Source organism: Eptesicus fuscus, chromosome 11 (assembly GCF_027574615.1).
Source record: "Eptesicus fuscus isolate TK198812 chromosome 11, DD_ASM_mEF_20220401, whole genome shotgun sequence".
Lineage (NCBI taxonomy): Eukaryota > Metazoa > Chordata > Mammalia > Chiroptera > Vespertilionidae > Eptesicus > Eptesicus fuscus.
Window position 1 is genome coordinate 76,691,911 of NC_072483.1, and position 16,127 is coordinate 76,708,037.

The following is a 16,127-nucleotide window of genomic DNA, read 5'->3' on the forward strand; positions in this document are numbered from 1 at the left end:
AGCAGTGAAGGAAAAAAGATCTTGCTCTGTGGAACTTACATTCTAATGAAGGGAGATAGGCAATCAACAGCAAACATAATAAGTAAATTGTGTGGTATGTTAGAAGGTGATGAATGCTAATGGGGTGAGTATGGATTGGCAAAACCTTTTTTGAGGCAGCAGTATAACAATAGTGATCAAGAACATCAAAATTGTATAGTGGGTTCATACAATAAAACAGACCACTAACTCAGACAAAGTATGAGTTATGGGTACTAAAAACAGCAAAAAGTTAAATGTCGTTTACACATTTCAGTGCTCATCTTTCTTCAGATTAGTTTATAATTCTGTAAGCAACTGCCAAGTACTATCAGATATTCAAGTTTCCATTTTTTGCATTATCCTATATAATAAAAGCGTAATATGCAAATCGACCGAATGGCAGAAGGACCAGTTGGCAGGAGGCGGGGCAGGCAAGTAGGCAGCGCCAGGCCAACCAAGGCACATGCCAGTGGGCAGAGGGAGGAGACGGCGGCTGGCGGGGGGCGGGGAGGGCAGCAGCAACCAGCTGTGGAGGGGTCGTGGGGGAAGGGTGGGGCCGGCTGCTCACCAGCCAGCATCATCCCCAGATAGGCCTGCCTGGGTTGCCTCCCTCAAAGGGAGGCCACCGCCAGTGGTGGCGGTGGGGGACGGGGTCGGCCACTTTCAGGGGCTCTGGCAGAGGGATGCCAGACTGCGGCTTAGGCCCGCTCCCAGAGAGGGCACAGGCCAGGCTGAGGGACCGCCCCCCCCCCCCCCCCCGCCTCCCGAGTGCATGAATTTTCATGCACTGGGCCTCTAGTAAGTACAGTATATAAAGGAAAGTGAGTGCATTTAATGTTATTAAAGGAAAATGAATGTGATAGATATATGCATACTGCTCAGTTGCTGATTTTATATGTGTTACGGTAAATATGTAAATGGTAATATATTTTCTTTATATAGATGTGCTTTATATATCTATATAAAGAATAAAACCTTTACCACCTATATTAGTGCTATTGTAATTTGTTTTGTAGGTTTCACTAGGATAACTCTTGAAGTCACATATTTCAAGAAAACATAAGTGAACAAGACTTGGTTGTGCTATTTATCTTCATAACTCCCTATGAATTTATGGTAAACATTCCTACTTTAAAATTCTTTATGGTTTTTTAAATTTATTTTTCCTTTTGGGTAGGTATGTGGAGTTCTTAGGAGTATAGGGGCAGGTATTTCTTATTTTTTAATTCCTTATAATGACGGATGGAGATAATCCTAGTTAATGCTAGCAAATCTTTTTAATTGAATAGTCTTCAGGATTGTCACATTTTCTTTACGTCATCTTCAATGTACAATTCAGTACTCAGGTCAGCAATCTGCAACTACATCTCTGACTGATTATACTGGTAGTTCTTCCTTTTTTTGTGAGGTACAGGTGTTGGATTTTGTGAGGTACAATATGCCAAAGAAAAGACTGTAAGTTAACTTTGAGATAATTGGGAACACTGACCCTGATCTTCTATGTCATAGAGTCTTTAGTGTTACATATTCTTAGAATTGTATTTTTAAGAAACTTTATTTCAGTTACCTGAACTGTGTGGGTACTTACAAAGTTAGTGTGACTTTCTTGGTATTAAATAATTAAAAAATATGGTTTTTGCTTCCAATCATAATGAAATATTTGGGATCAGATTAACTCTCCTGCCTTGAACAACTAGAATACCGAAGTATATTCAGTGACATTTAGACATTGAACAATAGCCACTGTAGGACTGTGACCCATGAGAGAAGAAAGCAAAGCTGGTGAGTTCTATGATTACCCCCAACTTCCTTCTGGAAGCCAGTTTCCAGGCCACAGTTCAGGACCAGCAAACCCAACTAGAACAGGCAGTTTTGCTGAATTGAAGAATCCAGGGAGACCTATATGCTTAGAATGTGGGAGGCAGAGTATCAGACAGGAAGTAGCTGCACAGAAAAAGCTGGAGTTTTGCAGAGTGCCCCTTAAATCTTTCACAAAACACTTATGTACTTACATGTATGAGGAAACTGCTTAGGAAAAGAAACAACAGAAAGCATAAGGTCAGACAATTCCTGGACTTTATGCAGGACTAGGAATAGTTAATTATCACCAGCCAGTATGGAAAGATTTTGTAACATGTAGGGCATTGAGTAAAGTCTTCAGAAGGTTATTATCTTAGTACTGGGGCTAAATTAGCCTTTATATTAAAGCATGCTCTGTATTGTCTTAAAGCATAAAAGCAAATATCAAAAGGATCAAAATGATTGAAAGAAATATAACAGCATAGCAGAAAAAAATACACTTTAAAGAGCTACAACAAATTAAAGAAATTTAGAACCCACTGAAGTAAAATTCGCAATATCCAGAATCTCATTTAAAAATTAACAACTATGCAAAGAAGGTGGAAAATATTACCCATAATCAGCAGAAAAATCAATAGAAACAGACCTAGAAATTACTAAATGATGAAAATAGCAGACAAAGTTGATAAAACAGCTATTGTAAATATACTCCATGTGTTTAAGACTATAAAGGAAAACATGAACATGAAAATAGAAGTGGTATTTGGATGGAAATGTGTAGTATTGTTTATATTGGAAAAACAGAGAGATCTCAAACTAATTAACTAAGCTCCCTTCTTAAGAAATTACAAAAGGAAAGCAAATTTAATCTAGAGTGTGTAAAATAAGAATGATAAAGGCTGAGGTCAATGAAAGAGAAGACAAAATAATAGAAAAAAACACAATGAAATCAAAGACTGAATCTGTGAAAAGATCAATAAAATGGATAAACCTCTAGACAGGATTAATCAATACTAATGGGGAACACTCAGTTTACCAATATCAGAAACGAAAACGGGGCTCACTAAAACACCTATAGTCATTGGAAGTATACTGTAGGAATTCATTGAAGCATAGAAATCATTGATGGTCCCTCAAATAGAAATACTCTGAATAGCTTTTTTTATTTCAGTATATGCAAGAAAAGTTTTAAAACTGCTGTGAGAAATTAAAGAAGATCTAAATAAATGTTGTAATAATAGCATGATCATTGTTTAAACAATTCAGTACTATTAAGATGTTAATTCTCCTGAATTTTGGCCTATTGGTTCAATGTAATCCCAATAAAAATCCTAGCAGCCATTTTTGTAGAAATTGAATAACTGATTCAAAAAACGTTTTGGAAGTACAAAAGACCTAAAATAGCCATAATAATTTTGGGGAAAAAAAAAAAAAAACAGAGTTGGATGACTACATTACGAGTACTAACTGTAAGACCTACTTTGTGGTAAAGAATACACATAGAGATTAATGGAATGGGATGGAGAGTCCAGAAATATATGCAAAAATATATGATCAATTGATTTTCAACAAAGGTACTGAGATAATTTAAAGAAAAAAAAAGCTAATTTCTATAAAAGGAGCTAGAACAGTCGGTTTTACGTTACATCATATACAAAAATTAAGTTGAAACGAGTCAGAGACCTAAATATAAGAGCTAAACATACAACTTCTAGAAGAAAACAAAGGAGAAAATTATTCTGACATTTGGTTAGTCAAAGATCTCTTGAATAGAGCACAAAGAAACACAAAACACTGAAGAAAATATTGATAAATTGGACTTATTCAAAATTAAAACAGAAACTCAAAAATAAAAAAGCAAAACACACTTACAGAAAATATTTGCAAAGCAGATACCTAATGAAAGAATTGTATGTAGAATATGTAAAGAACTCTTGCAACTTAATAATAAAATTAGAAATAGCATAGTAAAAAAGGCAAAAGATTGGAACAGATAATTCACCAAATAAAATATGTGAAATGTGAATGGCAAAAGACTAGTCTCATGAGATATTAGGACAACACAAAAACACTCTTATGTACCACTATATACCCACTGGAACAGGTAAAATAAAATACAAAGATTGGCAATACCATGTTGGAATATTGTTAACTCTAATATACATATTGCTTGAGGAGATGCACAGTGATATAGCCATTTTGGAAAACAGGCAGTTTCTTATGAAGTTAATCAGATACCTACCATATGACCCAGCAGTTGAAAGAAATGAAAACACAGACTTGCCTGCAAATGTTAGTGGAAGCTTTATTCCTAATAGCTATAAACAAGAGTCAGCCCAAGCTAATGAATAAATAAGCAAACTGTGGTATAGTCATAGGATGAAATACTGCTCAGCAATAAAAAAGTAACCAACTATCAATACATGCAACACCATAGATGAATCTCAAAATCATTATGTTGAGTGAAACAAGCCAAACACAAAATACTACATACTGCCTGATTCGGTTTATGTGAAATCCTTAAAAGGCAAAACCGTAGTGACAGAAGCAGAACTGTGGTTGCCATGGATTGAGTGTGGGGAAGGGAATTGGTGCAAAGGAGCAAGAGAGATTTTTTTAGAGTGATAGAAATGTTCTATATTTTAGTTGTGGTTACACAACTATACACTCTAAACTCCTTGAAAATACACTTCAAGTGGGTGGATTTTATTTTATGTAAATTTTTACTTTTATTTATACATCAATAAAGACAATTTTAAAATGGATATGTTGCATTTTAGATTTCAGAGGAATATGCATGAGGCAGTACTTGGAAGGTATTTGGAGTTTCAAGTGCAGCCACTCAGCAAATACATATTGAGTATCTCCTATGTTTAATAACTGTCCTAAGCACTATCCGTTCACAATTGGGTAAAACATGACCCCTGTGCCTATGACAGAGCTCATTAGAGTAAACTGTAATACACTGTGTATTGTTTGGATCAGGGAAATAAATAGTTGCCCAATGGATAATTACAAAGCAATTAGCATATGTATCAACAGAGCATAAACAAAATGCTGTGAAAACACAGAGGAGAGAACTATGTCTTTGGGGTCATCAAGGTCATTCTTAAAAAGGTTTAAATGACAAGTGGGAGCTTACAACTATGGGAAATTATTCCAGGCATAATTTGGATGTTTCATAGAAACGAGGGTTTGATCTAGAGGGAAAAGAGACTAGAAACAAAATCTAGAGGTACATATCCAGGGTGTCCCCAAAATATGTATACGCACTTTAATAGCTGATAGCTCAATTTTGAAAATAAAAGGTACTTTAATAAACACTGCCTTTATAATTATCCAAAGTGTGTGTATGCATTTTGGGGGACACCCAGAAGGAAGAGGTTGAGAAGCCCATAGCATCTGATCCCAGACGCTAAATAAAACAGGAGATTCAAGACACACACAAGTTTATAAGGACCAAGAAATTAGGCAGATTTAGGATTGATTCAAGTCCCCTCTACTTAGTGATTCAGGCTATTGATGACTTTTTAAATTGCTTCAGTAATAACAGAATGAAGATGTTACAGATGGGGAGCATATGTAATAATATTTATAAAAATGAAAGTAGCAAAATACTGGTCCTCTTCAATGAGTATACATGCTTACATATTAATTCATAAGTTTGTAAGTAAGCATTGCACAGATAAACTCATCATGTGTAGATAATAAATATTAAAAATGTTTTCATGGACTTGATTTTTAAGAAATATCAAAGAGATGACAGGATATGGTCTTGTGGAGGTAGTCGTGCCATTAGATTTGGCCGGGATGGTTAATGATGTCTGAAAATAGTGTTCAAAAGACCTGTAAGGACATGATCTAGACTTTGAAGGCGCTAAGAATGTGAGAGCAAATAGAAAGAGATGAAGGCAGTTCCGGGACATTCTGAAACACTACCTCTCCTCCACTCCACCCTCTCCCCCCCCCCCCCCCCCATTATCTAGCTTCTGCTTATTCTTCAGTTATCAGCCTCAATGCTCCTGCCTCAGGAAGACCTCCCTCCTCAGCCTTCACAGACTAAATTAAGTTCCTTATGTTAGACCAGCTCAGCATTCTCTTGTTCTGCAGAATCTACCACAATTTGTAGTACACTGTGTATTTTCTAAATGCCCGCCTCCCTCAGCCAGCTGTCAGTTGCATGAGGATAGCCACCTTGAGATGTGTTCTCCATTTTACAACCCAGCCTCATCACAGTGTTGGTGCACAGTAAGCTCTTCATCAATGCGTAGTAAATGAGAGGGGAAAAGTGGAATATTTCCAAAGCAAATCTGCAGGTAAAATAGTTATGAGCTGTCAAAGTCCAACGTGTCACCCGGTATGGGGATTGCTGGAGTGGAGTGGAGTTGAAGAATTAGGAAACGTGGGGTTACTGTTTTTAGAAAAGTTTACTCTAATTCCTTGGACTCATCAAGAACAAAGATGGGATGAAGAGGAACGAGTGATGTTTGATTTATTTTTAAATATACCTCTGTTGATTTCAGAGAAGAAGGGAGAAGGAGAGAGAGAGATAGAAGCATCAATGGTTAGAGAGAATCATTGATCGGCTGCCTCCGGCACGTCTCATACTGGGGATCGAGCCCGCAACCTGGGCAAGTACCCTGACCAGGAATCGAACCATGACCTCCTGGTTCATCAGTCTATGCTCAACCACTGAGCCATGCTGGCCGGGCAAGAGTAATGTTTTAGTTATGGGTGTGTTTTTTAATCCTCACCCAAGGATGTTTTTCCATTGATTTTTAGGGAGAGTGCAAGAGAGGGAAAGAGAGAGAAATATCGATGTGAGAGAAATACATCAATTGGTTGCCTCCTGCACATGCTCTGACCAAGGCCTGGACTGGGGAGGAGCCTGCAACCGATGTATGTGCCCTTGACTGAAATTGACCCCTGGACCCTTTGGTCCACTGAGCCAAACCGGCTAGCGCAAGAGTGACGTTTTAAAGCACAGGACAAAATGGGAGGAGCTGAAATAAAGCAAATGGGTAGACTTCAGAAATGAGGGGAGTAATAAAGTGAGTCTTGAGAGCAGTATAAAGTGTCATCTTTTTCTCCTTGTCAGGTGTATTGGGAGTTTATAGAGGATTGTGAGCCAGGGGGAGTAAAAGGGAAGTACATTTTAGTTAAGTTGAGAAGGTGTCACGTTTGCTTATATAAATAAGGGGAAGTATAGTAGGTTATGTTCACAGTAAAACAGGTATCATAGGATGCAGTGCGATAACACAGGTATCATAGGATGCAGTGCAATAGGAATAATAAAGAGGAAGAATAAGATGACAGAACTCGTTTGCAGTGGACAACTAATTTCAGTGCATATGCTTAATAAGTATTCATTGCTTGATGGACTTTCTCGGTACAAATCCCTCACTTATTTCTAAAGAAACAGCACTAAAGAACCCAAAGCTGAGTAGCAGTTACAGCAAACAAAGGTGTTTTATTATGTGTAGCCCCTTGTCTTAGAATATAATTACATGCACATATATTTGTATTATTTGCATGAAATATTTTTTACTGAAAGCGTTTTCTTGTATTTTTTAATAGCTCTTACACAGTGATACCAATTCTTCATGACATACACAGCTACCTGGTTTCGACTTCTCAGAAATCCTTGGTTCTGAATAATAGAAGTTACATTGACTAGTATTTTTAGAAATGAGTGATCATGCCTTTGAAACTCTTTTTTATTTAAGGTAGTTTACCAAAAAAGAAGTATAATAATGAAACAACTTATTTTAGTTTATGTGCATCTCAAATACAATCTGTTTTGTTTAAAACAAAAATCAGCACAGTGCCACTTTTATCTACCTATGAATACCTGGCCTTGTTACGGTATCTTAACCCCACTGATAACCAGTGTCTAGCGTTGGTGCGTAAGGTGGCTGGACTCAGGAATGCTCTATTTGGCCGTGAACAAGAGTGTCCTGTGGGCAAAACAGAGTAACTCCTATGGGAGTCAATGGGAGCTCCTGACCTGACTCACAGCCTTTACTCCTGAGGGCCTAGGCACAGACCACCTGGGGGCATATGTTTTTCTCCTTACGATTCAAAACCAAGAATCAAGTGTTCTGTGATATCCAGATGAATAGTCATACATCAAAACATGCCTCTTCCCATCCATGTGTTTTTTTTCCTTCTTAATCAATATTGTAAAGTGTTGTTTTTGTTGTGTGTGTTTTTTGTGGTCATCACAGTATTTTACCAGGTATACTGAAATACAGCTCTCTGGCTATTAGGAAATAAGTTACTTCCTGAATGTGAAATGTGTTGGAAAATATTACTTACTATCATTGTATAACTAACTGTGTTAGGGCTTCAGTGGTTATTGTTAATCCTAACTGAAAGCGCCTAGTAGGTTAATTCTTGGTAATATAAGAACAGTGATGATGTGGGAGAATACGCTTTATCTGCTGCAAAGTTTTGCATGTGTGAATAGCTATTACCAAGGTGGAAAGAAAAGAGAAACCTTGCTTTTATCTGTACTTTTTCTCATCACTTGAATTCCTTTTAGTCTTCTTGGTACCCATGAATAATTTCCTCATTAAACAATGACATTTTGAGTTGTCACATTTTAGTTTGCTTCAGTAAGATTCTCTGTCCTTATCCCCACCCCCCAAAAAAAAATAAAAGATAATTCTCGTCATGTATCTAGGGCATTCCTGATTTGTCTCGTGAATGAGTCAAAGCGGAGAGGATTGTGTGAGAGTCACTGTTAGTGTTAAGAGTCAGATAATTTGAAGATGGATCATGTAGCATACAGTCAGAGCATGAATTTGATTCAGTGTTTCCCCTGTCGCCGAAGGTACGATCCGCCTTATCTTCTTTCTGTCTTTTAGTCTTGGTGGAGATTTTATTATCTAAGAGTGTGGAGGAGGAAGAGATTTAAGTCTGAAAAGCCTATAAGTGCTTCCTCCACACCACCAGGAGCTAGCTATTAATTTTGCTGTGGAGGAGACTGGCAGCACACTCATGTCGACTTCTCTTCGCAGTGGGTAAACCTCACAAGTGCAACTACTGTGGACGAAGCTACAAGCAGCGCAGTTCGCTGGAGGAGCACAAGGAACGCTGCCACAACTATCTCCAGAACGTCAGCATGGAGGCCGCGGGGCAGGTCATGAGTCACCACGGTGGGTAGAACTGGCATTCACAGTGTCCGTGCCCCTCTCTACTGCTTTTAGAGTTTTGTATGAGTTCAATAGTTCTGTCTACCCTTCAGCATGAAGAGAAAAAAAAATCTTACTTGTTTAAAACAATTTTAGATCACATTAGCTTTGTATGGCATTCTCTTCTTAAGCATTTGAAAAGAGTTGAGCTTCGGGACCCTTTGCAAACAAACTATATTGAATTTTTGTGATACGCCCCAATTAGTTCTCATAACACGTGTTTGAATTAACATAATAATGGCAGGTGACCTTGAATATGCCAAAGGAAGGTAGTATTTATTCAAATAGCTAGAGATGGTTCCACATAAGTCTACAGGCTTCCTGAAAGATTTAATTAGCTATTTGCGCCTTTCTCTTAGGTAAGTGATTGTGGATATAATTGGAATTTTCTCCAAAATGTCTTGTGAATTATCTTGGAAATTATTGATTTTCTTTCTGCAAGGGTGGGGCACAAACTAGATCAAAATTAGGCACCACTTCCATGCACAGAAATCAAAACCCAAGCAAATCATCCTTATCTCCAGAATACACAGTAGCAGATGGAAGGCAGTCTCTAAGATTTATCAGTTAATAACTCTAAAAATTCATGTGAGTAAATCAGCCTTACAAAAGAAAGTTATTAAGTTCACTTCTTTAGATTTGGAGGCATCTTGTTTTGTCCTATTAATTATATTTTTTATCTTATTATCCATACAAGAACATATAAAAATCTTAACTTATTGGTATTTTTATATCTGTTATATAAAAAGATTTGGCCAATATTAAACAGAATAATTGGAGATTGCTATAGTCACCTTTAAAGTATAAATATCTATTGAGTGATTTATAGACCGCTCTGAGATTATTTGTGGGTTTTTGTTTGTTTTATATGGTACATACTATGAAACTGTGTTTATTGGATAGCTAGTGATTATATGTTGTTGGGAATTCCTTTTAATTAAAATATTTTGTTATCGTGAATAATTGAAGCATGTCTTTGCATTGAGGCTAGTTTATATAATATAAAGGATCTGTGCATGGTTACAAGTCCATTTTTTATTATATTGTTATCATTACTAACTAAAACAATGTAAAACCTCTCTGTTTTAAGTCTTATCAAATTTGATATTGCAAGCTTGGATTACCTGGGTTTATGAGGGTAGCATAGTTTCCAGAGCAAAGAGGTTAAAGAGGTGTGAGTCCAGCAAACCTGCTCTGGCTATGTGATGTCTGAGTATGTTACTCATCGGCTTGGCATGAGAATTAAATGTTATTGGGTGTGCAATAAACACCCAATAAATAGTTCTTTTTACTAGTACATTTCTGCACATTAAATATTAAGAAGTAGTAAATGTTCAATCCCCTTTAAAGTTATGTTACTTACTGGCATTAATTTGGGCATTGGAGGTTTCATTTGCCTATGAAGCACACTATTTCTGTTTGAAGTATTGGTTGTAGAGGTGGCTTGAGGCAGGATAGCTTATAGAGGCTTGGGTGCATGCCAAAGCTTGCCACAAATTTCCAAAGACACCTTATGCTCTACTACTTTCGCCATTTAATGGTCTCTTATTACAGTTTTTACATTTGATTGGATTAGTGATTCTATTAATTCACTTTTCTGATCATAGTTATTTATGAAACTCTAGGTGGCACGCACATCTGAATGAGAGGGAATCTCTCCAGAAGACTATATATTGTTATAGGGAGATCGGTCTACATAAATATAGTCGACATTTAACTAACTGTTGGCAGATTAACCAGTTGCAGAGTAAGTGCTGACAAGCAGTTTAAACAGGTGTATTTTGGGAAGGGGAAAGACTTTTTTCTAAACAGCTGCAGCCTCAGCATCAGCCCCACTTTCCAGCTTGCTTATGTCTTCACGGCAAAGGCCCTTTGCAGGTGGCTCTGAAAGTGTACTGGAGAAGGGAGTGGGGGTTGAGGGAGACCCTCAGGTACTGGGAAGACCAGGAGCAAAGCCAAGAAGGAGGGGGGGGAGGGAGGTGTCAATATCATTTATAGTCCCAAATATTTGTTCTTCAATATTGGATATTGATTTCACCACCTAAGATTACATTGATGACATTTACTGCAGTACTTTTTCAAGGTGTATTGTAATAATAACTGTTAGCATACTTAGTGGGGAATTGAATGTATGAGGTAGGAATTAATAAATACCATAGGAGAGAGAAATATGGGTGAATGCTGCTAGAATTGATCATGAACCTTGTCTCATATACATTGCTTGGCATGTGTCTCCTTTTAAACAGAGCCGCAATGAAATCCTTTGTATCCCCTTCACTCTCTTACTATCTTGTTACATCTTCTCTATTTTTTTTTTTTTTGGTCTTTTCTTCTTGTGGTATGTATGGCAGTTGCTATACTTATGGTTGCCATTAGTTCCTTGAAATTAATTACTATTCTTTTATTTTCATTTCTGACATAATTATATTTCCTAGCCTCTCTTTCCCAAAACATGTTCTTTCCATGTTGGTTCTTCTAGCGAGAAAGTGTCTGAAGTCAGAGCAGCATTCTTTAACTTCATCTGTGTCTTCTAAAGAAAAATGGCACCCAGATAGTATATAGGATGGATGCCTTACTGGCATGTTAGGAGAGAAAGGAAGTGAGAATGCCACAGAGAAGAGGAATAGGCAGTAGCCGGAGATGAGGACAGGGAAACGCTGAAGACATATTCAGCAGGTAGAATAAAAAGTTATTTAGTTTGATGGAAAGGGAAAAATAATGACATAGTTTTAAAGATAATAATGAATTTGGTTTTATGGCACATTATCTTATTTGAAAGTTATTTTATGCTCATTTTTCAAGTTTATTTAGCTTAAAGAAAAAGCTTTAGAAACCAAAGTATATAATTAAGTTTTCCCCTTGCCCAAAGACAAAAATGGAAGTGTAAACTGGAAAGATAGCTGACTTTAAAGAAAAAATATAGTTTTTAAATTTATGATTTGGATTATTTGGTAAAGAGAATTTCTTTATTGCAAGTATGGAGACATATTGGGAACCTGTAAACCTTCTAATACACTCTTTCACCCTATTTTCATTGGGTAACATTTCCTTCATTAAGTTACTTAGGAAACATCCATTGACTAGTATATTTGTCTCACATCATAAAAGGTACTACAGATACAAAGTCAAATAAAAAGCAGTCTCTACCCTAAGGTCATTTACAAACACTTGGAAGGATTTGACCTGTAAACCTACAGTGAGAACACTGTGATAAGCATTACGGGGACACACCTCTGAGTATCCAAGAGGAATTTCTAGGGCAAGTTATGTTTGAGTGGACTTTTGAAAGGAGATATAGACAGCTGAATAAGTGGAGGAGGGTGTTTCATGCAGAAAGAACAGCATGTGTGAAGACATATAAATCTAAAAGAGCAGGGTAGGTTAAGGACCTAGGAGCAGCCATGTATAATTAGAGCCCAGTTTGTAAGGGCAAGAAGCATTTGAAGGTGGTAAGGCTAAGAGATTTAGGCAATGAACAGGGAATTTAAGGGCCTATTTACTAAGTGAAGAATTATAATTTATCCTAAACAAAACATTATTACATCAAAATTTCATTACTAGACATATGGAAGATAGATCAGAAGAGTTGACATAGAGGCAAATAGACCATTGCAACAGTCTACTGATTAGTTGTGCTTAGAGGCCTGCAATATCCAGAAAAGTCAGGTAATTGGGAGCAACTGTAGATGTACAATCTAAAACACTTGATATCTCTCTCTCTCTCTCTCTCTCTCTCTCACTCACTCTCTCTCTCTCCTTTTTCTCCATATATATGGAGAGCTGGTAGGGAAGAGGAGACTGGGTGAAAGGACAAAATGTAGAATCTTCCATAATTATCTAGCATGGATGACCAGCTAGGTAGTGCAATTCATGGAGTTGGAAATTAGAGAAATAAGAGAAAGTTGGGGGAGGGAAATGGAGATTTCAGTTTTTTCGCACATTATCCTTTAAGTACCTATTAGAGACAGCCAAGTGAATCTAAGAAGAAGTCAAATATTGTATGTATAGATATTTATTAGATATAGATATATGTATATATATTCTTTATATATGCATGTATATCAAGATCTGGAGAGAGCCCTAGCTGGTTTGGCTTAGTGGATAGAGCCTTGGCCTGCAAACTGAAGGGTCCCAGGTTCAATTCCAGTCAAGGGCACGTGCTTGGGTTGCAGGCTCAATCCCCAGTAGGGGGTCTGCAGGAAGCAGCCAATCAATGATTCTCTCTCATCATTGATGTTTCTCTCTCTCTCTCCATCTCCCTTCTTCTCTGAAATCAATAAAAATATATTTTTTAAAAAGATCTGGAGAGAGGGGTGGGTAGGAACTAAAGTTGTGGGAGCCATCATTACATAGATAGTAGCCTGAAGTAACAAGTTTTATAAAATTATATAGCTAAGAATATAGTGAGACATCTAGAAGGTCAAGAACACATCAGGAATAAAAAATTTAAAAAAAAAAGAAAAGGCCGTGAAGATGAGTAAGAGCAGAAGGCTTGAAAATGGAAAGAGTGATTTGACAGAAGCCAAAGCAAGTATTAGCACTGTCCAATGTTCTCAAGAAAATAGCTCGGATAACTGAAAACTTTGTTTTAGCTTCAGCAACATGGAGAAAATGTGTGAGAATATAGAAGACATCTGTTGTTTTTGCCTGCCCTACATACCTTTCTTCTTCTTTTGATAACAAGACTTTCATTTCCCTTTAGAGAACTGTCTCCCATTGCAGGAAGCCATGGCGGGACTGTCGGTCTAGGTGCCGGGCCTGCTTCTGGCCACGGGATGGACACATGGCCTAATCTAGGTCTCTCAGATTGTGTATTCTTGGAATTTGAAACTTAAGTGGATTGTTCAGTACAGTAGCTCTGTATTGGGAGTACCATGGTTCTGTCTTTATGATTTATCAATGAAATGAGATAATAAAATAATGCAAGTATAAATCTACTTTTATCCTGGTTATATCTTTAAAAATAACTCTAAAGAAGATCTTTGGTTATGAAGTTTGCTCCAACAAGTGAAGTTAGCGTATTGGTATTTTCTTAGCCTAGATGAATGTCTCACTATGGGAGTAACACATCATTGAGTTAACTAAATATACGTCCATGTGTAAACCTACTTTTGCCCACCACCCTGTGTATCCAGAAACATGTTGATGAGGTGCACAGATTCATGAAAGCAAAAAGTTCAGGTTAGTTACGTAATTGAGAAACTGTATCAGATATTTCTCCAATAGCAGACCATAAAAACATGTCAGTCTTGTTTATATAAAGTCAAAATTCAAATTATGTCTAAAAAGGAAAATAAATTTTTTTAAATAAAAAGAATACTACAGCATAGTGGCTAAGAGCCCAGTCCCTGGAACTAGACCACGTAGGTTCAATTCATATGCCGTATTCCTTACTAACTAGATGCAGACCCTGAAGAAATAACATCACATTTCTGGGTCTTTGTTTCCCCACCTGTAAAATGGAGAATGCAGTTGTATCTCAGGATGTTATTGAAAGCATTAAATGAATTATTAAATGCAAATCCTTAACACATGTCAGCTCTTATTGTTGTTATTATTGTTGTCAATATGGTAGAAACAGGATCAACATCTGATCTGTAAAGGACTTTTGCAAAGCACAATTTAGACCAGACCTCTGCCAAAGTCATTGTTTTCAGTTCACATGAGCTTCATTGAACTTGGGACAAATCATCTGAATTGAGGTGGATGTGGTGTGGGACAGTTCCCACACCCAGGTTTCGTTTTGAATGTTAAATGTGTGCAAATATGAAAATTCAAGGTGAGACTTAGAGCAAAACTGCTAAATTTTAGACTACTCATTTCAAAACTAATTAGTATATTCAATTTTGGGACAAACCCTGTTAACCAGTTTTGCTGTTTTTTAGCAAAATTTACAACAAACTTTTTTTTCTTTCCTCCTTTGATTTGGGATCTTGGTCTGTGACATATTTTCATCTTTGATTTATAGTTATTTGGTTTATAAGTACTTTCTAAATAATATAGTAAGGGCCTGAGAATCCACCCAAAACAAAAGTTAAGATTTTGCCAATAATCTGCAGCTAATTGCAAGGTTCCTCACCACGTCACCACTGCCATTCCATTCTTCTTGTACCCCTTTATTTGAATCCTCTCCTTGCTTTACTTTTTAAGTTCCTTTTTTCTTTTTCAATTTTAGTTGTCTCTAAGATAGGACATACATAATGTAGGACATACTTTTTCCACCTGGTAATATTATTAATTATATCAGTATAACAAACGAGCAAAGCATTTCCTTTTAGATTCTGAATCTATTCTTGGAATTTTTTTTCCCAAAACTAACATCCAATAATTGTAGAATCCCTTGTCATTAGTAACCGGAGGATCTGTTATAAAACAGAGATTTAAGATTAAATTTTTCTGGCCCATCTACCAGACTACATTAGGTTAATCCCAAACTTTAGATTGAATGTCAATCTCCTTAAACATATCCAATTTAGGAAAACAATTTTATGATGCTATTTTTCATTTTTTCAAAATATGCAACCTGTATTGCTTATTAACTAGGTCACCTGAATTGTGCACTGGATTTTCTTAACTTTCATCTCTTGCTTTCTCACTTTATTTTAGCTTCCGCCCTTATAAATGAGAACGCATTGTGTTTCGCACAGTGAACTATCCTTTGCAAATGCAAGGAGCAGAATAAATCACTATACAGTGCATGCTGAACAAGTAACGATATCCTAAGATATGAAACCCTTCGGTTTCCAAACAGTATTGGCACAGGTACAATTGGAGAAAGCAACAGTAATCAAGAAGCAATAAGTTATGGTCTTTCCTATCAACATGGTTTTAATCAGCTGATCTCAGTCTGTCCTCAGATGTTACCTAGTTAAATCTGTCCTTGGTTAAATGTTTTTTGACAATATTTTTATTCAAAAACAACTTTTTACAAGTTCTTTGTCTACACGTTGCATGTCAATGTATAAGCTATGAGCTAGTATATTAGCCCTTAGCAACTTAACGAAATGGGATGAAGAGGGAGCAGCATTGGAAAGTTTATGCCGAATGCATTAGAGCAGGTTAGTGAGCAAATATGCCAGTTTGGAAATGGATTCTTTTAACCTGCTGAAG

The 16,127-nt window shown here is 36.8% G+C and overlaps 1 protein-coding gene across 1 annotated transcript in view; it reads left to right on the top strand.

Annotated features, from left to right (window-relative positions):
* IKZF2 (IKAROS family zinc finger 2) overlaps nucleotides 1-16,127 on the top strand; it is a 137,502-nt gene that overhangs the window by 116,921 nt on the left and 4,454 nt on the right. Inside the window, exon 6 of the mRNA XM_028151084.2 lies at nucleotides 8,844-8,981. Within this exon, the coding sequence (XP_028006885.1) occupies nucleotides 8,844-8,981 (138 nt within the window). The remainder of the gene's footprint in view (nucleotides 1-8,843; nucleotides 8,982-16,127) is intronic.